The sequence below is a fragment of the Echinops telfairi genome, unplaced genomic scaffold, assembly GCF_000313985.2.
Source record: "Echinops telfairi isolate 266 unplaced genomic scaffold, ASM31398v2 ScPeMD7_7458;HRSCAF=8496, whole genome shotgun sequence".
Lineage (NCBI taxonomy): Eukaryota > Metazoa > Chordata > Mammalia > Afrosoricida > Tenrecidae > Echinops > Echinops telfairi.
In genome coordinates this window covers 47,059,429-47,081,120 of record NW_022111358.1, presented here as the reverse complement: position 1 = coordinate 47,081,120, position 21,692 = coordinate 47,059,429, and the positions used below count along the sequence as shown (strand labels likewise).

General features: G+C 52.5%; 1 protein-coding gene across 1 annotated transcript in view; it reads right to left on the bottom strand.

The window, feature by feature from the left end:
- MFSD11 (major facilitator superfamily domain containing 11) overlaps positions 1–21,431 on the bottom strand; it is a 23,849-nt gene extending 2,418 nt beyond the window's left edge. The window contains exons 1-11 of the mRNA XM_045299510.1: positions 21,065–21,431; positions 20,469–20,524; positions 14,793–14,900; positions 13,677–13,756; positions 13,449–13,545; positions 11,851–11,909; positions 11,095–11,239; positions 5,965–6,005; positions 4,443–4,508; positions 1,847–1,972; positions 426–600 (exon numbers count right to left, since the gene is read on the bottom strand). Coding sequence (XP_045155445.1) covers positions 426–600; positions 1,847–1,972; positions 4,443–4,508; positions 5,965–6,005; positions 11,095–11,239; positions 11,851–11,909; positions 13,449–13,545; positions 13,677–13,756; positions 14,793–14,900; positions 20,469–20,524; positions 21,065–21,160 — 1,049 coding nt within the window. The 5' untranslated portion in view covers positions 21,161–21,431. The remainder of the gene's footprint in view (positions 1–425; positions 601–1,846; positions 1,973–4,442; positions 4,509–5,964; positions 6,006–11,094; positions 11,240–11,850; positions 11,910–13,448; positions 13,546–13,676; positions 13,757–14,792; positions 14,901–20,468; positions 20,525–21,064) is intronic.
- Positions 21,432–21,692: the final 261 nt, after the last annotated feature.

Sequence of the window (21,692 nt, the reverse complement as noted above, 5' to 3'; positions counted from 1 at the left end):
CAGCACGTTATTCACAGGAAACTCACTGGCCTTCCCATGCTACAAGCCTGATCCGTGAACTATTTGGGAAGCGAGCACTGTTGTTTTTTGGGGGGCAGCGGCCAATGTACCGGCTCCCCAGGATCTGTGGATCCAGAGCTAACGGTGGTGCTGTTCACCCGGGCCTGTGGGTTGAGTGCATTGGCACAGAATCGAGAACCCAGCTGAGGGAGTCTGCCCCTCGAGACTCCTCTGGGCTCTTGCCTCAGGACTCTGCCATCGGGGCTCAAGAAGCAGAAGCAACAGCCAGACCCTCAGGTGCTCCTTCACAGTCGAGGGGCAGGAGAACGGCCAACTTTACAAAAAGAACTTGGGAGTCTCTCTGGGGTCAAGAAAACAGGTTTCCCCAGAGGCTACCCTCGCCCTCCATTCCGCCCCCTCCATACCTGGGACGGATGTAAGCACTGCTGTCCGTGCCCTGGGCGGGCGCGATGGGTGCATCCCCGGGCAGGTTGAGGAAGATGAGGTAGAAGGCCACAAAGTGCACCAGGAGGCCCAGGAGCACCACGGGGTTCCTCCCAAAGCGGCTGCTCTTGCTCAGCAGGCCGAAGAGGCCGCCCCCTGCAGGTCAAGAGTAGGGGAGGGGTGGAGGAAGTTAGCCTGCCGCTCTCTACTGGAAATATAACAAAACAGAACGCCCAACGGAACCACCCCTTTCCCTTGCAGTACAACACTCCTTTTCAGTCCTATCAGTAGGGATGTCCTGACTCAGGAAGGAGACTAGTTAGAGCCCAGAGCACCCCCACTCAAAGGCCTCAGGAGTGGTGGGAAGCCACCCCACTTAGATAAACAAGGGCACACGGGGCTTCCAGGCTGGACGGAGGGCGGGCTTCCCCCACAGTCCTTCACAGCCTCCTGGGAACGTCTTGTTCTTTTAAAGCAAAGCTTCCTTTATAAATGAAGGCCGATCATGACATTGTTGGATATGCAGAGTCAACACCTCTGAAGGCTAGTGGTGGGGGTGCTCCCCTCTCGCCAGGGCAGGGGTGCTCCCCTCCTTGGTAGGGGCAGCTGGCCAAGGTCAGAACCGGAGAGGGGGGCAGCCTGCCCAACACGGCTCGATAGCAAGACTGGAGAGGCTCACGTAGGGCGACTACATTCAGGACAGCATGCTCGAGTTTCACAGGCAGGTCGCCCCAACTCTATTCCAACAAGGTAGCCCTAACAAAGCAGACAGCGGTGCACCGGGCCCAGGAGGAGAACATCGAATGAACAGTGTCCGCCGCCAGGAGAAGCGGAAATGGAACTGTGTCCCCCCCGTCTGCAACTACGTTTTTCACGACGGCCCAGGAGCGCAAGCCTCCGGAAAGTGCCTCCAGAGCCGAGGGGTCACCAGAACATGGCCTGTCCATACAGGAGTCCTTGCACACCCAGGAAGAGGCGCTCTGTTGGGGGCACGTCCTATTCGCACAAGCAACATTTGTGGGACTGACGGGAACCAACGCGTTGCAGGTGTTCGCGCACGTCATAGTGGAGTACAGGTGCTGAGCTGAAGGTAGGGGTCTCGAGACAGGCACCGGTGTCGGTATTTTCCGTGGGAAACTGGGGAGAGACCCCATGTTTATGTGTATAGTCCCACAGTAAATTGTCTGGCAAAGCCTTGATGGTCATCCCATGAACGATGACCGCAGAGAAGAGGCCACCTGCTAGCTCCAGAGAAGACACACGGAGGGGAGGAGGAGGGAAGGCAGAGGCAGCTTGGGGGGTGGGGGAGGCGGGCACTGCAAGGTTCCAGTAGAGCTTTCACAGATGGATTGGTGTTTTTTAAATGCAAAGTCTTAAAAGAAAAGAAAAATTTTTAACCAACCTAGAATTTCTCCAATGCCGATGAAAATTCCAGAAAGTCCGATAAGGCTTTTCTCTTCCGTCCCAAATTTATTGACGGCTCCAATGCAGGTTCCATACACACCGGAGAAGAAGGTCAATTCCAGACCTTTAGGAAAACCAACGGGATTGAAGCTGACGTTAAGTCATTCTTTCCCGTAAGATGTGAGCCATTTATGGGCAAGACAGAACTCAGTTGTAAATCCAGAGACAGCATCTGGATCAATGGCTGCGTGGAGGTGTAGCAGGGGAGGGGGAGGGGAAGGGAGCACCAATACCGATGAGCACACGGATGGAAAAAAGGTCCTAAAATTGATTGTGGTGATGACTGTACAACTCTTCTTGATGTGACCGAACGACCGATGGATTGTATTGTGTGTGAACCATGTGACGATGAAACCAAACTGCAGCCAGCCAGCCGGAAGTGCTGCTCAGGAGGCTGAGCACAGGGGAGTCCAGCTCAGGACGGCAGTCCCTACACCCCATAGAGGCAATGAGAACAAAACCCACCTCTCAAGAGTGACCCTACAAGATGGCAGAGCTGCCCCTGGGGTTTCTGGGGTGCATACAGGGTGTACTCCGATATCTCACTCTTTTATAAGGACAGGGTGCGGGTGTCTGAGGTTACATATCTTTATAGAAGCAGAACGTCCCATCTAACTTCCAAGGAGTGACCGGTGGGTTTGAACTGGGGACCTTAAAGTCACCAGCCCAGCCTGATAGGAGCCCCGGGTGTGGGCATGGCTAGATATTGGGTTGCTAACAGCCAGGTCAGCAGTTTGTAACCCCAGCTGCCCCAGGAGGGAAAAGATGAGGCTTCCCTACTCCTGTCATGAAACACAGTCTCGGAAACTCCACCCTCACCGACTGGCTGGCAGTGAGTTTTGTTTTAGTGTTTCTGAAGGTGTACTTAAAAAAAAACCATTTTATTGGAAGCTCTTACAGATATCGGAACATTCCATAGTTCAATCACACCAAGCAGGGTTGTACAATTGCTACCACAGTCAGTTTCAACACATTTTCTTTCTTCTTGAACTCCTTGATATCAGCTCCCCTTTATCCCCCCACCCCCCACCCAAAGTTTCCGTTTATCTTGTTAAAAAAACGCTGTCACTCTGTGCTGGCAGAGGCTGGGTGGAGGCTAGGAAGTGATTCACATGGCTGGGATGTAATGAACATAAACAGGGGCGTGGACACTGGTGTGCCCACTGTCCCAGTAATGGCTGCCCTGCAAGGCCAGTCGTGCTACCCACCGTGTCTTAAAAAAGCGCGATCATGCTTAAATCAATCCCCCTTCCCTCGACAACTCCCAACGTGGACAGCAGGAACTAGCAGAGGGCCTCGAGTCCGACTCCTTCATGTGGCAGAACCTTCACTGTACAATTCAGAGCTGTTGAAGGGTTATCCTCAAGCCTGGCAGTGCAGTGGTGAAGCTCCCCGCTTCGAACGTAATGCTTGGCAGTTCAAACCCAGCCAGCGGCTCACCAGGAGGGAGACCTGGAGATGCGCTCCGGTCAAGACGCCAGGGGCAGCGCCACTCTGTCATGTGGAGTCGCTGTGACTCACTCATGGCTGCTTATTCTGGAGACACTGGGCGGTGCCAGCAGTGAAGGCTGCTCCAGCCCCCAGGGCACCCCGGGAGAGAGACATGGCGCTCCGACATATCGGCCTCTGAGACCCTGGGGCCCAGGAGTCTGTGCACACGGAGGCACCAGGAGGTGGGGCTGACTGACTTCTAATAAGATGCTGCACCTGGGCCCTGCTTCACCCTCACCACCTGAGTGTCCAGCGGGTATCAGCTCCCCTCTCACCAGGTGGCCACCCTCAGAGCTCAGTCTGTTCAAAGCTACAGGGATTTCCTGTAGTGCTCCATGGGCCCGCAAAAGCCCTAGGTACCCGTGCCTGTGGCAGAGGACCCTTAGTGAGATGGACTGGCACCTTGGCTGCAGCCATGGGCACCAAGCCTGGCAATGACTGTGGGGATGGTGCGGGGCTGGGCGACCGCTCTATCTACTTTACATGAGGCTGGTGGGCGGCAAAATGGACTGGGTGGAACCGAGCAACAACCAAGTCCGGACTGAGCCTCCTCCCCCCCAAGTGAATGCCTCATCCCAGTTCTCATGTCCACGTATAGAATCCTCCCAAGAGTGGTCTGGGGCTGGCCCATGACTCGCTTTGACGGCAGCAGAGTTGCTGGGGCAGTTCCAGGCCTAGGCCTGGGCCTGGGCCCGGGCCTTCCTGAGATCTCCTAGTTTCTCCGTCTGCCCTTTCTGGAGTCCTTCATCAGAATACAGGTGGTCTGGCTGTCCTGCCAGGTCAGGAGGGGTCAGGCAACAGCCAAGGTCTGAGGCAAGCTGAGGCAACAGAGAAGGAGAGCCCAGCCTTGCAGTAGATCGGGGCACAAGACTCCCTTGGGAGGCCCAGCCTCCGTGGCCTCTGCCAGCAGCCACATAGAGCCCCAACTGACACTAGCCGAAGGACAGCCCAGCTGAGGCCAGTCCTGCTCTGTGAGCAGCTGTTTCAGGTCCTGATTCTAGCAGGGAGCAAGAGGAAACCAAAGGGGCAACAGCAGCACCTACCTGTATAGGCAGTTGGAACACTAAGAAGGAGCATCTCCTTGGTGACACACAGCTTAAGAGACTTTTCTGTGAAAACAGCAAATTCAGGAGCGTGGAATTAGATTTGAATTCATGGAATAAACATTCTAAAGCGTCCCTTCAGCCAGAATGTGCTTGGGTCAAGTGTCAGCAAACAAATGTTTTGGGATGGGGGGCTAATGGTTCATGTTCAAGTGCTTATGGTGTGGACTCTAGAAGTGTGTCTGTCTCCCCACAGTTCAAACATATTCTAGTTTCCATCTCCTCCAACACATGCTCTCGCAACAGAGAGAAGAAAAAAGCAAACTCACACAGAACAGCTCCTATGTGACTGCTAAAGGAGAGGGCTGAAAAGGGAGTCCGCGCGTTGGCACACGGCAGACCCCTCAGCAAGTATCAAGGGGCAGCTTCGAGGCCGAATCAGGGGGGCAGGGCCGTGAAGATCCAGATGCTAGGACATCGCTTCCTTGGTGATCTGAGAACCGGGACCGTGAGCTCTGCACCTCTGATCATTACCCTGACCACCTTAATGCCTAGCTGTCCTCTGCTGAACTGAGGTGAAGAGATCTTGATGGAAATGGCACCCTTAAAAATGGTACCAAGCAAAAAAAAAAAAAAATGGTACCGAGCCGAGCGCTCGCCCACTGCACCACTGGCGACTCCCCATGTGCGTAGCCTTTGAGCCAGTGAGCTGCACAGCACTCGCCTCCCAGGTCAGAAGAGCTGTCATGTTAAGGGAAACATCACGGATCACCTAACACGGAGACATCTTTCCTTCCTCGCTGTTTGGATGCTTTGAGTCCAGAAACCAGCTCCAATGTTGGCACCACTTTCCATAACCGATCGCATGTTTTCTACTATAGAAATAGAACATCTGGGCCGTCGGCATCATCTCTTGTAACAAGATATGCCTGGCTCCCAGGTGGACATTCAAATGACGTTTCCCTGGAATGCACCCATCCGAGTCAGGGCCTGTCCTATTAGAGGAACTGCTAGGTCAAAGGTTGCACACATTTTTCAGGTTATGGTAAGCCACCTCTCAGGGAGCAATGAAAAGCTGTATTCTTATCGGCAGTGTGGCCTTTGGCATGTTAAGTCCTGTGACACTGGGAAACATGTTATCTTTTAAAGTGCAATAGGGGACTTTAAAATCTGCTTATCTACTTCAGTGATACATATACTTTTGGCTTGTGAAATTTCAGAGTTTTGCTCTGGATCATGTCTATATTTTTTTGTTTAGTTTTCCCTAACAGCTTCTTTTTTGTGCATCTTGCAAGCATTCCCCAGGTGCTCCTGCCTCTGTGGCTTCTTGGTGATTTGGACACACTGAAGTTTCACGTTTGGTTCACCCAATAGTAGTCGCTGAACTGACCAACGTGAAAAGGCTTTCCCTGTCTGATGGTCGACTGGTTTTGTGTTTACGTTGCACCCTCTACCTGCAGAGGGCAAGGGCAAAGGCGGCAGTGGCCCCCACAGTGCTGGGTCTCAGACACAGAGTACTTACTGAACGCAGCCAGCGCCTTTGTCACATTGTCCGGGGCAGACCTGATGGAGGAAGGAAAAGAAGGAAGTGTTTCCCTGAAAACGGAAGAGAGAACAGCAGCCCACCACACCCCTGCAGTTCTGCACAAGCTCGGCCCACTAGATGGTCTCTGGGCCAAACTGCAGTGGGCCCTCGGTAGTCCCTGGGAGCCAGGTTTTCTGTGCCAGTAAGGCACCTCTAAGATATGGTGGAGTTTAGCCTGTCATCCAGGTCACAGCTTGATGACCTCTCTTGGAGGTCCGACCAAGATCAATGGCTCTCTGGAGGAAGGGAGCCGCACTGCACCGCACCCCCCACCCCACCGCCACTGGCTGAGCTACTCTGAGGCCTTCCAGAGCCCTGGAGATGCACCCACCACCATTAGATCCACAAGACTGCACCCACTGGCCTGTGATCCTCCTGCATTCTGCATCATTGCTTGTGGCTGCGTGAGTCTGAAGAGGGACTGAGGGGCTTGAGTTGGACTGGGCTGGGATGTTATCCTGATACACAATGACTTCTTGATATGAAGCTCTTCCTTACACATCGATGAGTGTCTCTGGGTTTGTTTCTCTCGTCCACCGGCCTGACATAGTGCCCACGGCCTCCCTGCACAGCCCAGAGACTCCAACCCACAGGCAGCCTGATTCCCAGCTGCTCCTTAAGGGACAGAGTGGCAGTCTGCTTCTGTATGGACCACTGCTTTCTGACGCACAGCAGCCCTCCATACGGCAGAAGGAAACGCTGCGAGGTCCTGAGCCGTCCTCACCACGGGTCACGTGTGAGCCTGTGGGTGCAGCCACGCTATCCAGTCATTGCTTTGAGGACCTTCCTTTTTTGCATGGATTCTCTTCGCTACCAAGCGTGATATCCTTGCCCAGGGACTGGACTCTCCTGGCAACTTGTCTAAGTACGTGCGACGGAGTCTTGGCACCATCGCTGCCGTGCAGCATTCGGGCTTACTTCTTCCAAGACAGGCCTGCTCTTGTGCACAGTACTGTCAATGCTCTCCACCAGCACCAGTGCGCGCCACTGTGTCTGTCCTTCTACATGCTCCTCGTTCGCAGCCTGGAACCCGATGGGACATTCCACCCCGTCCTACAGTGTCGATGGGTGTGCAGTGACTGGGTGGCGACAGGCTTGGCTTCTTTTCTGAAGTCTTTCTTTCATGTTCTGAGAGTGGACCGTGATCCTTTCACCTGACATTTAATTTGGGCACATTTCTCAGACACAAAACTTCAGGGGAGACAGAAGCATCCTCTACCCCACTATTTTCACTCGGCAAAAATAATTTCGGAGTGCCTGGTTCCCCACCACTTCCCCAGGGCACGTCTACTGTCCTGGACGGTCGCTGTGCGTCGGAATCGACTCGACGGCAGGGAGTTAGTTGCGTAGCTTCTACTCTGTTCAGCTGCTCTTCCCTGGACGGCCCTGCACACTGGAATTGAGACTCCAGTTTTCTGCTGCACTCTTGCTCTGGATCACGCCCAGCTGCTTTTACGGCATCTCGCAGGCATTCCCCACACGCGCCTGCCTCTTTGTACCCTCTTTTCCTTAGCAACACGCGTGGGCTCCCCAGACCAGGTCTTACATGTGGAGGTGGGCGTCATGTGGATGACCAGGAGGGTAACTGACAACATCTTGACATGCCTGCCCAACCATGGAGAATCGGGGCCCAGCGAGGCAGGACACAGCCTTAGCCAGCACAGCCAGAGTTCCTGAAAGCGCGTAGAGAGCAGGCCCTTTGCCAAGCAGGGAGGGAGTGTAATTCCCTTCGTCGCCTGGAGGGGGTGCAGTAAACGGAAAAACCTAGGCTGTGGAGTCCAAGTCCGAACTTGGCTGCTCATTTGCAGTGAGTTTTGGACAAGCTACTCCACCTCCTCGTCCATGAAACAGGGACACCACCACCCACCTCTCAGGGCTCAATGGAATCATGGAATGTAAGTGTAGATGTTCAAGGCCACCAAGATGCAAATTCACTTTTGAAAAAAATGGAATGAGGGGGCTTCAAAAAATTCATGAAAAAATAGTCTCTTTCATGTGCATGTTTTCCATGAAATTTTGGAAGGCCCCCCCTCAGATTCCTACATGGCATGAATTGAACTGGGTCCCTAAAACACACATGCTGTAAACTCCGGCCCTTGTATTTAAAGACAGTAGTCTGGTGGTGTAGTGGTTTGTGCAGGGCCTGCCAACCGCAAGGTCAGCGGTTCAGAACCACCAGCTGCTCTGTGGGAGGTGAGCCTCCTTTCTGTTCCCATGAGCCCCCAGGGCTACTTCGGCCCTGTGCTGTAAGGTCACTATGAGTTGGACTCAACTCAATGACGGTAATGAGTGTTGTAGGGTTTCAATCTCTCACAGCGGAGCTGTGACCCCATGGAGCGCAGGGCTGATTTGTCTCTGCTGTTAATGGGAAGGAGCCCTGGGGGTGTAGTGGCTATGTCTTGGACTACAAGATCAGCAGTTCGAAGCTGCTAGTCACTCTGGCAGAGTGAAGAGGCTTCCCACCCTCGCAAAGGGTTACACATCACACAAGCAAACCCACCGGCAGGCATCAAGTCAAGCTGCTCTTGGTGCCCCCGGCGGGTTTCCGAGACCCCGTCTATGGGAGCGGAAAGCCCAGGCTTTCTCCCTCGGAGCTGCTGGTGGTTTCCCAGAGCCCAGCTCGGATCCGACAGGGGCAGTTCTACCAGGTGGTGGCTGTGAGGGAGTTGTGTTAATGTTAATGGGATCTTAATCAGAGAAGGGTGTGTCTTATCATCTCAACCCCCTTTGAGATACACAAGGGCAGGCAGACCGGAGGCCTGACACCAGGTGAGCATCACCAGGGACCTTCCTCAAAGGAGATTCTGAAGGAGACAGAGCTTTTCCACAGGCAGACAGGGCCCTCCGTGCAAACAGCACCCGGATTCAGACTGGTAACACACCCTCCACTTGTCGTATTCCTGTGCGTCCCTCCGTTCTCAGAGCTACTGCTGTATCCTCACGTGGCACTGCTGCCAAAAAGGAGTGGCCTTATGTGACTGACACCAAACGGCGGGGGAACGTCTGGAAGGCAGTGGGTGGCTGTGGTCAGTTCCCACGTGGCTCCATGTCAGGAGCCACGTCACATGCGTGATTACTGATGTTGCCGTGCTCGGAGGCTCACGCCCACCCAGCTGATCCCTGCTTCTGACAGCCTGCTCTGTGATGAGGTTGGGATAGAGAGATGACCCTTGAATCGCTGCCCCCGGGGCTCCGTACACAGGGACTTGCAGCTACAGAACCAACCACTGGCTGGCCAGCGGAGCATTGGCTGCTAACTCATCACTGGAGATAACGCATTGATCTGTGCAGTTTTGCTGCAGGTGGAGCGGCCCAACAGGGCTGCTCAGGCCGCCAGTGGCAGACCGCCACTTCCTTCTCCCTCGGGACCTTTCAGGGGAGTGGCTGAGCACCTACTGTTGTGCCGCCAGGGGTCCTCGGGCCTGGCTGCCATCAGGTCAGTTCTGACTCAGAGTGGCCCCGTGTTCTAGCGTGCAGAAACGCTCCAAGCATGGTGGGGGGTGAGATATGACACGCCACTGGGCTACACCCTGGCAGGGACCGCATTGTGTGGGATTCAAGGTCAAGATCTCTGGGGAGTTTCAGGTTGCCGGGCCAGTCTTTGGCAGCACACATCAGGTCTCAACCACAGAGGAAGGAAAGAGGAGGCAGACAGACAGACACACTGGCCTATCAGGAGATGCCCACCAGCGATGAGGTCCTCAGAGATGTACACTGGACTCTTGACGCCGAGCCGAGAGGCAGGTCCTGAGCTGTGCTTTTGAATCTTCGGTTTCTATAAAGCAGCCAAGTGGATCTTTGAAAAATCCGATCCTACTTTTTCCCTTAGGGGTTTCTGATCACGCTAAGAAGACACACTCTGGCCTCTTCCTGCCTGCCTGCCATGCTACCAGCCTCTGCTCACTCTTCAACCGGCCCGGGAGGACGGCACGCCCAGTGCGCGAGTCAAACACGCAAGGACACAAGTTGTATGAGTTCCACCATTATCAACTGTCAAGAAGCAGTCACTGATGGCTCCCAGGGGTGGGAGAAGGGAGAGGGAGGGGGAGTCACAGGCTAGAGGTGAGAAGGGGGGTAGGAAAATGTGATGGAAGCAGGGGAGACACTGGGAGGTCTGCAGGAGTCAAAGGCAACAGAAGCCAAGACTGTTACAGACACAGTTCTGCAGCAGCGAGGCCTGCGAGCAGATGCTTAGACAGACAGCAGACTGAACAGGTAGGAGACGGACAGTGAGAGCGACCCCATGAGTCTATTACATCTGTCAGGAGGTGGGTGGGAAAGGGGGGAAACTCTCACCCTCTGAGCCCCTGGTAATAATCCCATGGGGAAAGGGGCTTTCTTTGATGGCAACGAGGGATCTTAGCCTAAGGGTGAATCTTGAGTCATCTGTGTGCACAGACAAAAGGAGCAGGTGAAACCAGGGATTTCTGAAGGGAGCTGGGGGAAGGTAAACTGCAGGAGGAAAGGACAGCCCCCAGGCACAGAGAACTCCTCTTCCTCATTCCTCTAGGAACTTCCGCTTTATAAGAGAGCTGGCACACGGCTGTGCTGTTGCTAGGATAAATGCTAGGATAAAAGGAGTGAGGCTGAAGCAGCTGCGCAGGACGCCCGGTGCTGCTCACACCAGCCCAGGTCATTCCTCCACAGGCAGAGGAAGGCTCTCGTCACATCCACACCTCAGCTGGTTCATGTAAGAGTGCTAATCCATTTTTTCAATGGGGATTAACTGTCTGTTGAATTTGTGAGATTGGCCTTCCGATTTTTACAGGTTTGTGTTTACACGTGTATATACCAAACTAAACAGAAACGACAAAGAACCCGCTGCTGTGGAGGTGATGCCAACTCATGGCGACCTTACTGTAGGACAGGTACAGCCACCCCTGTGAGCTTCGGAGACTGTCACGGCTCCTTGCTCTCCTGAGTGGTTTCGAACTGCTGACCTTGCCGTTCACAGTGCGATTTGTAGCTGCTATGCTACTTAGGGATAAGAAGGCTGGTAAGCTCTAGACCAGATAAGCCTCTAAAGGGAGTTAAAGACAGAAGCATTGTCCCCCACCGGCTCCTTACTCGCTGACTTGTAGGTCCTGCTCGTCGGAAGAGTCATCTTCTCCCAGGATGTTTTCGGAATCGGGCTTCCTGATGAGAAAGAAAAGAACGGTCCCCACAAGGCTAATCACTGTCAAGGCAATAAACACTGTTCTCCGGTCACTCTCTGGGGGGAGAAAAAGAAGAAGACAGTAGCTAGCATCGGCTGTCCGCGTAATTCCAGAACCAGTGCTGTGTCCAGTGGTGGCTGACTGGCCGGCACAGTCTACCCAGCTAGATTTCTGCTTTAGGGCAGGGAAGTACATGGGAGGCTCTGCTTCTGTCTGTCTGACACTCATGCTCAGAAGAGAACCGAACCTCCTTCTCTTACATCCAAGATGTGGGCACATGCGTCTGTTCTGAGCTCAGAGGTCTTCTGGCCACTGGCTGGAACACATGCACCTGTAACACCTCCTCCCAGGCCCTGGGATGCCCGGGAAACACAGTCATCAGCCACCCCCCACCCCACCCCAAGGCTCCTATCTAATCCAGGCTAGCATTGGGGGGAACTTAAAGTAGGCGCCGGCCGAGGGCCGCTGGGACAATGTTTGAGTCCTTGTAGACCTGGGCTTGTCGCTGTGGCCACGTCCAGGTAAAGGGAGCACAGCACAGTGGCTGTGAGGACGGCACAGGGCCGGCAGTGCTCGGTTCTGCTGGACATGGGCCCCCCAACGACGAGCTGAGATTACACTTGTGTGTGAGAATGCTGGAGTACGTAAGTATGGGAGTGAAACACACCTGATATCTGTGTTTTTCCTTGCCACGCAAAATATATGTAGAGGTTTCCAAAGAACAGGCTGGGGAGGAAGAAGGAAGAGGGCACGTTAGGAGATTGTTCTCATCCTGGTGGGTTTTCCAGCGATTTCCAACACTGGTTACAAAGAGAGCGAGAAAAGTCCTTTTAAAGTCTCTGGCTGCCCTAGGTTACTGGGCAGTAGCAAGCCTGCTCAGTTGCTCTCCAAGAAACTGACCAGAGAGCGTGTCGGCTCCCTCTGTAGGACTGTCATCTGATGTGCAGAGGAGGCTGGACTCACTGGGAAACGTGCTTAGACTACTTTTGAAATAATCAGAGAAAGATTCCTGAATAAAAAAAAAAAAAAATCTATGAAAAAAACAAGAAGCTCACCCTGGATGTTACTTTCTGCATCTCTGCATCAGATATCTGTCTTAACAAACTTCCCGAGGGGAGGAATCTTCCACTACGTTTTGCTCCCCGTCCCACTCCCCAAGGGATGCTGAGGGAGCAGCTGTGGGGGCCTGCCTTCACCAGCCATCAGTCCGGGCAGGAGCCCTGAAGGGAAACCCTCAGGACAGACTTCCGGAAATGCCAGCAGTCCTGAGCACACCGGCTGTGGCTGGTGTTTAACCAGGAAACCTGCGCTCTGTGGCATCCTTCGGCATGGACCATGTCATCAGTCTTTCTTTTGAAGTGGAGTATATTTGTGAATCTCGCTATCAGGCAGCAAGAAGGGCCCTGCTGGCCTAGTGGGTTACGTACTGGTCTGCTAAGTGTGAGGTGAGCAGTTTGAAACCTCCAGCTGCTCCGAGGGGGGGAAGCTTTCAACCACAGGGCAGGTCTTCTGGGTCCTACAGCGCCACCATGATTCGGAACCAACTGGTCGACAGTGATTTCTCTTTTCTTGTAATGGTATCAGGTAGCCAAGGAGCCCAGGCGACACAGTGCTTAAGTGCTTGGCTGCCGTCCAAAGGTCAGCAGTTCAACCCTACCAGTCGCTCCCTAAGAGAAGCACGTGGCTGTCTGCAAAGATGACAGCCCTAGAGCCCTGTGGGGCTGCCCTTCCGGGTCTACAGGACTGCCCCATGAGTCAGAGGTGGTGGGTTTCCCAGTTTACCAGGTAGTACTGGCGAGATAATGATGGTCTAATCAGACAGGTCACTATCTTTTAGCCCTCTGTCCTGTTTCCTCATATACAGAGCAACCCTAATGTCAACTAACCACACGGGGCTGTTGTAGAGATCATGCATGATTAAGTGGAACATGCTGTCTCTGAAACGTGTTGCTGCTGCATGCCGTTTCTGACTCACAGTGGCTGCGTGTGGTAGAGCAGAAGGCCCCAGAGCGTCTCAGGATAGAGGGCCACATCTTTCCCCAGTGTTTGGCTGGGGGCTCGAACCGTTGACAGTCAAGCACTTAATCCCTGTGCCACCAGGGCTCCTTGTGCATTTTAAGGGACTCCGTAAACTTGGGATCTACAGCATGTGCAGCAAGGAACTAAAGTCATACAACGCCGAGGGTCTGAACGTGTCATGGTACAGAGACCCAGACACTTGCGTGAACACTCTCTCTCTCTCCTCTCCTCTCCCAGGATAATTACCTCGACTGTAGGAGTGCCCAGAAGATTCCACTGTTCCTCCCAATAGTGTGCTCATCGGAATTGATGGTCAGGCAGTTTCCTTGTGCGGTCCAAAGTACTAGAATTCAAACCAAAATCCAAGTAAGGAGACGACGGGTTTGCTGAACTAAACACAGAAACGATGCTCTCAGACAACCCCAGGGTTTAAACAGGAAGGACGGTTTGAGGGACAAGAACCCGCGTGCTTACCCGCAGCTGCGATTCCAATGAAGACCGAGGCCGTGTAGAAGGACCACGGGAAAGGCTGGATAAAAACGGCAATGTACATGCTAAAATGTAACAGGTCAACGCATTACGGTCACACAGTGCCTGCAACGGAGGCCAGGGCGGCCGGCTAGGAATTACCTCTGAGGGCTCTTTTCTTCTGAGGGGCCCTGCAAAGGACCCCTTCCGGTTTTGAAAATAAGGGACACACACAACCTGCCAGTGTCACCACCTGCCATCCCACCTACCATTTCAAACGTGTGCAACAGGACACTGCCTGACAAGTTGCCAGGGGCCGAGCATGTGATCAGGCTGGGCACGGCTCTAGAGCCCCCAGAGGAAAGGTGCATTACTGCATGCGCTTGAATAGAACAATGTTCTTAAAGTGACGTGACTTCACCTGGCACGGATGTGGAGAACTAGCTTCCCACCAGCATGCACCCATCAACTTTAAAGTGTGGCATTCCTCAGCAGGCCGCTCGGACCTCACTACTCTATCTCGTCCCACCCACCAGTTATTACGAGTCTAATCCCCAACCCATCGACACATTCCAGTTACGATGAACCACTCTTTTGGACACTGATTGTGCGTGACTTTACGGCATTAAACACTGCCTGCCCGCGCGCCAGGGCTGTACGTGAATGGATACATTGGACGCTTAAGAGATGGCAAAAAGTAAGGGTTTCTGGGGGGGTGAGGGGGAGGGAGGGGACAGATATCAAGGAGTTGAAGAAGAAAAACGTTTTGAAACTGATTGTGGTTGCAACTGTACAACACTGCTTGATGTGACTGAGCTATGAATGTTATGATATCTGTAAGAGCTCCCTATAAAATGATTTAAAACAAAAACTGGCTGTAAGCTTATTTATATGTAATGTACCCCACTCCCGGAGACAAATGAAGATCAGATTCATAAAGACCATGGCAATAAGAAGCAGTAAGAGTGAAAATAACTAACTAAAATAAAATGAAGCCGCATCTTTGCCTTGCATCAGCTGGCGTGTGTCAGAATGGGCCGTCGTAAGCCAGGACTGCTGCACTCGATGCTCGATAGGGCACGCGACCCACGGAGACGAGGGGGAGAAAGCACGGCCACTTACCTGTAAAACAAGCCGCTGGCAAACATGGAGAGCTGAGGTCCTACAATGGCCACCACGGAGGGCGTGATCAAATTTGAAGCAGAGAACACTCCATAGATGATCGCCATACTGCAAACAGGGCACACAAGGGGGCTCAGGCTTCTTCGGAGCCTGTCTGTACGTTTGGTCACAATTCATCGCAACGTGTTGTTAGACTGAGGACCAGGGTACACTTTTCATTTCACAACACAGTGAAGCCCCGCCGGAAGTTTTTTAGGTGAAGACAAAGGGAGATCAGCGCCCCGTCAGTGAGGCAAAGGCAGGCATGGAGGCAGTATGAACGAGGTGAAGCTGTCCTGCACACAACCCTGCGGAATTACAATAAGCAAGAACCTACATGTGCACGCACAGACAGACGTGCAAGCTGAGTAGATCTGAGTAGGGGAAGCGACGAGGTCCAACACCATTAAGGGGGCTTGGCAGTGGGTACTTGTAAGTATCCGTGGGTACAGGAGGGGAAAAGTCTTCGCCCAAACCAAACATTGACAGAGTAAGTCACCGGGCTTAGGAGCACAGTCTCCGGAGACAGCTAAGCCAAATGGCACCAGACGGCTCACCCAGAGAATGCCGAGCGCCAGCTGCTGTGCTGAGCAGCGAGCGGGTCCTAGAACCTAGTGAGTGCGGTCTACGAGGCAACTATTGGTCTCAGCCTTTTCTGGAGGAAGAATGACGAAAACCAGACTCAAGGCAACAGGGGAGCCCAACGGGCCACGAGAACCTCCACGACCCTGAGGCCACCTCCCCCGTCATTGGTCAACCTGATTTCAGACACAAGGTTCTGGGCGGAATGGGAAAAAAACAAACCATACCACGTAGATCAGTACTCACAATCCTATCAGACTTACTACTGGTCTGATAGAGACTAGAGGGACCCGTGACCATGGCCTCACAGCCAGAGGGGAGACAGGCCAATCAAGTAAACAACACTTTGGAGGCAATAATCCTGAGTATCCACCGGATGTGACAAAAAAGGGGCACTGTCTGCCCAAAAGCAAAACTCCGGAAGCAGGAAGGGGCAGGAGAGGGCACATGGCTGAGAGACGGCCAGGGAAGGCCGGATGAGTGTTGTTCCACTGAGGGCATGGCAGCGGGTGGGATGAAACACAGGCATAGAGAGTTCATTGGCTCAGTGTGCTCAGCCAAAGCGCGCGCGTACACACGAGTCTGTGTGCCTGAGGAGTGGTGGCGGCTGCTAGGTGCCTTCTGGCCGGCCCCGCCTCACAGGGAACCCTGTGCACACGAGAACACAAGCCTGCCCGCTCCTGCGCCTTCTTCATGGTAGTCATATGTGAGCCCACTGTTGCAGCCACTGTTGTCAATCCATTTTGTCCAGGGGTTCCTCTTTTCTGGGGCCCCTCTATCTGCCAACCAGATGTCCTTCTCCAGGGACTGGTCTTCTTCCTGACAACATGGTCCAAAGTCTGCATCCGTGAAGATCAGTCTTGGAAACTCTATGGGGCAGCTCAACTCTGTCATATTACGGGTTGAGTCGTGGATATCCCATGGACAAGCAGATGGACCCTAGTTCCGATCCAAGAACGGTTAGTTCTGAGAACAGGACCCTGCTGGATACTCACCTTCATGAAATGATCGCTGAAGATAGCGGTGCTACAGCGAAGTGTGGTGAAGGAGGCAGATGGTGCCTGGCTATCAGCTGGAAGTGTCTGGGGTCATGAAGGTTTGTATTCAAATAAGCAGCCATCTAGTGAGGAGCCAACTAAGTTCACATGGAAGCAGCACACCAGCTTGTGTGCTCCAATGATGACAATAACAAAATTCAAACATGACAAAGGGAAAAGTATCAGAGCTAAAATTATGGTCACCCAAATTGGCAGAGTAACTGGTTAGATTAAGCCGATGGCAAAGCACGACTAGCCACAGGCAAGGGTCTCGAACAGCCTTACTATCAGACAGAAATCATTGTAATCTTGATTCTACGGGATCAAACATGATACTTGGTCAGCTGACCTCCCTACTGACCCAACCTCAATCTGTTCTGGGGGCAAATAATCTCCTGTGGGTTCCGTGGCAAACATTTCTTCCCTGGCTTTTTAAGTATTGAGGCTGGTCTTTTCTTTCTTATGCATTATTTGTATTTTCATCTTTATATTATTCTTTTGCTCTTACTTTACTTTTATTTTGTTTTTTACTGTGTCTATTGGGTGTCCCAGTTTGTGAAGCACAGAAGGAGTGAATGCATAGAGGTAATTACTAGTGCAAGGGTTTATAGGGGATGTAGGGTCGGGGTGAAAGATAGGGAGAGCGAGGGGATTTGGGGAGTAAACAATGAAGGTGAGAGGGGAGAGAGCACTAGAACTGCATGTGAGTACACAACTATAGTAAAAATTGTGGTAATTATCATACAATTCTTATTGATATGATTGAATGACTGAACTACTGAATTATATAACAGATATGTATTTTTTAAAAACAGTTACAGTCTCAGAAACCCATAGGGGCAGTTCTACCCTGTCCTATAGGGTCACTATGATTCAGGATTAACCCGCATTTTCTGTTTCAACCCTAACAGCCCCATGAAGGAGCTATTGCTATCATTCTCACTGTACAGGAAAGAAACCTGAGACACAGAAGGGTTAAGTACCGTGCCTGCTGGTCTAGCTAGTGCTACTGGTGGAGCTAGGATTCCGACACTGGCCACCTGACTCCAGAGCCTCTGGTCTGCCAATCCGCTCTGCAAAGATAGCCTGACTCCTGGCAGCAGGAAGAAACGTCTACTATAAATAACAAACACCCAGCTAGAAACTGGCTAAACCAGAATTTAGTTAACTCAAACCTGATCTGCTCACCAAAATATTTTCAAGTAACGAGTCAGCCTTGGTACATATATCTTAAAGCAAATGGTATGAAATCCGTGTCAAGGATCCTGAAGTCTTGGTGGCACAGTGGTTGTGCATTGGGCTGCTAACCAAAAGGTCAGCAGTTCAAACACCAGTAGCTCCTGCCAAGAGCTCGTCTTGGAAACCCACAGGGGCAGTTCTTTGGGGTTGTTGTGAGTTGGAATTGACTTGATGGCAGGGAGTCTGGCTTTTTTAATTGTTTATAAAAGGAGCCCTGGTAGCAGAGGTTAAACACTCAGCTACTGAGCAAAAAGGTAAGTGGTTTGAAACCACCAGCCCTCTGAGGGAGAAACATGTGGCAGTGTGTGTAAAGACGAATGGAGGCACAGGGTGAGTGAGAGGTAAACTGAGGCACAAAGACAGCTGACAGGACAAAGGGAGAGCAGGAACAGAAATAGCTTTATTGGGGGGGGAGCTCCTGGGCGAAGCCCCATGGTCTAGCACAGGGGTCCTCAGACTTTTTAAACAGGGGGCCAGTTCACTGTCCCTCAGACCCGTTGGAGGGCCAGACTATAGTTTTTAAAAAAAACTATGAACAAATTCCTATGCACACTGCACATAGCTTATTTTCAAGTAAAAAACAAATGGAGCAAAAACACCCAGCGGGCCGAATCAATGTTCTTGGCGGGGCCGTGGTTTGAGGACGCCTGGTCTAGCAAGTAGCCCAGGGGAATCAGGGGCTCTGTGCAGGGGCCCAGGGCTTTAAAGGGAAGCAGGGAGAGGGAGGTCCATGCTGCAGGGGAAGGTTTATGACCCAAGATGTCAGCGGTAAGGGTTATGGCCCAGGATGCAGTTTATCAGCTCTGGCAAGTAGAGTGTCTGGTTATTGGGGAGTCAGGCATCCCTGGCGCCGTTTCTTGGTCTCCTCATTGCAGGGGGCAACTGCTGACCTTTGGGGACTTGCAGGGAAGTGGGACCCTGGCCTGCCTCAGCTTAGCCCAATCAGTCTGCGCTCATAAAGATTCACTGCACTGGGGGAAAATGAGGAGCTGATATCAAGGGCTCAAGTAGAAAGCAAATGTTTTGAGAATGATGATGGCAACAAATGTACAAATGTGCTGGACACAATGGATGGATTGTGATTATAGTTGTACGAGCCCCCAATAAAATGATTTTTAAAAAAAGATTCACTGCATTGGAGCTGACAGTAAATAAGAAGCCAAAACAAACCTATAGTAAATCATTCTCTGGCTTTTATGAATCTTTCTGTGTCATCGGTCTTTAGAATATACAGGAAGGCAACCCCAAACCCACTGCCCTTGAGTTGATTTCAACTTGCAGGGCTCCCACAGAGGCTTTCCAAGCTATAAATATTCCGGGGAACAGACAGCCTCATCTTTCTCCCCCTGGAGAGGCTGGTGGGTTTGAATTGCGACACCTTGCAATTAGCACTTCAACGCTGACCTAACAGACACCCGGGCTCCTCACACACGCAAGCACAGCACTATAAAGAGTCGCCATCACTAGTATCACTAGTAATTTTAAACAAATGACATCATAACATCCTTTTACTCTAAGACAAGGAGCACAGCCGCCTGTCTTGGACACAGTACAGCCACAATGCTTCTTTGAGGGGAGGGTACAGAGCCTCTGGACATTTGTTAGAAGAGACCAGTCCTTGGAGAAGGACATCATGTTTGGAAAAGCAGCAGGGCTGAGAGAAAGAGGAAGGCCTTTGACAAGATGGAAGGACACAGTGGCTGCAGCCCTGGGCTCAGACAGAACAAAGGTAGGGTGGTGCAAGTGTGGGCAGTAGTTTTCTGTTGAACATGCGCTGCTGTGAGCCCAAGGCACCTGACCACAGTGCCTATTAGTCAAAGATCAGTAGTTCCCAGCCAGCAGCAGCTCCTGGGGGGACACATGTGGTGCGCAGTTTGACTCTATCCTACAGGGTTGCTAGGAGCAAGATGGGGCTTTCTGCTCCTGTACAGAGTTAACAGTCTTGGGAATCCCCCCGTGCTACAGGGCTGGAGTCAACATCGACTGGATGGCAGGGAGGTTAGTTCCGGTTTGGCATAAGGTCGCTGTGAGTACAAATCAATTAGTTGTCAATGGCTCTTTGACTTTATTCCCCGACATTACACGCAGGGTCAGGCTCCAGATAACCACTTGATACCAAGGAAGAGATCAAGGGGGATGGGTTGGTTGCAGCAGTTCAATATCCAACCAGAAGGAAACGCAAAGGTGTAAAGAGTTCGTGGAAAAATTCCATGATCATTCAAGTCAATGTTTCCACAACCTCGGTGAAGGCCCCTCATGTCTCGTGTTACATTCCCAGCCCTGCTCATAATGCAAGGGCGCCTTGGGAGGGTCTCTGTGTTTCATTTTCACCCTCTGTTGACTAACCCAGGGAAGTGAACACTCTACAAGTTCTAAAAGCTCTCCCAGACAGCGTATTAGTTGGCACGGAAATTAAAAAACGGGAAGCCTGTTTATCGGAATTATCGGAAATGTAGAAATCAGGGCAATGCTCTGGTGCTTATTAAATGTGGGGCCCTGTGCCATGCTCTTTACTCAAGTGCCCCGAGCAGGGTACATGGGCTCTCAGACCAGGTAGCAACAGAGCTGTGGAGCCAGGGCTTTAAACCTAAACCCACAAGAAACCTCCAGCTCATAACCGTTCATCTAGCATATCCTGCTCAAGAGTCGACATACAGACCAGGAAAAAAGCCCTCGCTACTCATTCAATCATCAACTCAACCCACACTTGTCACTGCCAGCGGCTGATGGGACCACCACAGTGGTGTATGTGAAGTCAAACGGGCGGAAGGCACAATACCTGGTGTATCCACTGCCGTGGAAATCCGTGCTGTTTAAGCTTCTGATGACAGTTTGCTGTGGGGGAGACAGAGCTCATCAGCGACAACGTGTATGCGATCTCTTGCCCCACTGAAGCGTTTCCGGGTGCTCAAAGACAGAGAAGAACGTCAAAGTTCATGGGTGGGCAATGAAACCCCTGGCTTAAGCATGCTGAAAGATGGTCTGGGGGGCAGAGTGGGGGCAGCGGGCTCAGACTGCAGCACTGGAGGCAGTGAGCAGAGGTGGGAGGCCATCGGAACAGCACCAACCGGCTTTTGGGTTTTATCTCCCTAGCCACCCAAATACCACTGTTGAACATAATGCAGACAGAAAACAGCCAGGCGACATCCATCCCCAAACCAAATCAGAAAAACGAACAGTCACGTTTGACGGTCAGACATTCAGAGGAAAGGTCCGACCGACACACTAACTCCAAGATAAAGGATTCAAAACAAACAAGGAAAACAGATCGGTGGGGAAATCAAAGGAGGGCAGTCACGTAAAATGAAAGCTTAGTATCATTTCTGGAAAGCATTAGGCTAAGCTCTTCAAAGGGCAGGGCGGATTTCAACTCACCGCCACATTCCCGCAAGTTTGGAAGGCGGTGAACATGAACATAAAGGCAACTCCTAAAATAATGATATTGAAAAGCTTTTTGGACTCCGGGGACATGGTGGCTGGCTCTTCTGGAGGGCAGCACCGCGGGCAGTCGGACAATCTTGAAAGGAGCGAGGCGGAGACGAGAAAGCAGACAGATCCGGGCGCGGAGAAGCCAAGCTGCCAACTGCCCCTTCTGGGCTCAGGATCGCGGGCGCAGGCTGACGCTGTCCCCACGGGCAGAGCTAGGGCATTCCTAGCGCAGGAGCCGAGGACAGACGAGCCGCGCCCGAGAATGTCACCGCTCCTGATGGAGGGGCCCGCGACGGGATCAAGGGGGACACCAGAGCTAGCATCGGCCAGCGCGGCGCCGCCTGCTGGGCCCTGAGTCACCAGTATCAGGCGACCGGTCACCTGACGGCGGCCGCTCGGCCTGCTGGGAAATGTAGTCCCGGCGGGTCGGGGCCAGGCGGGCGCGTGGTGATGGCGTCGGCGCCCCCGAGGTACGGCGCGGAAACAAGCCTGTGGTCCCAGCAAGTGTCCAGAAGAGGGAAGTTAGGGACGAGGAATCCGGAGTTGAGAGGGGGGAGGGGGGAGGACCCGGATG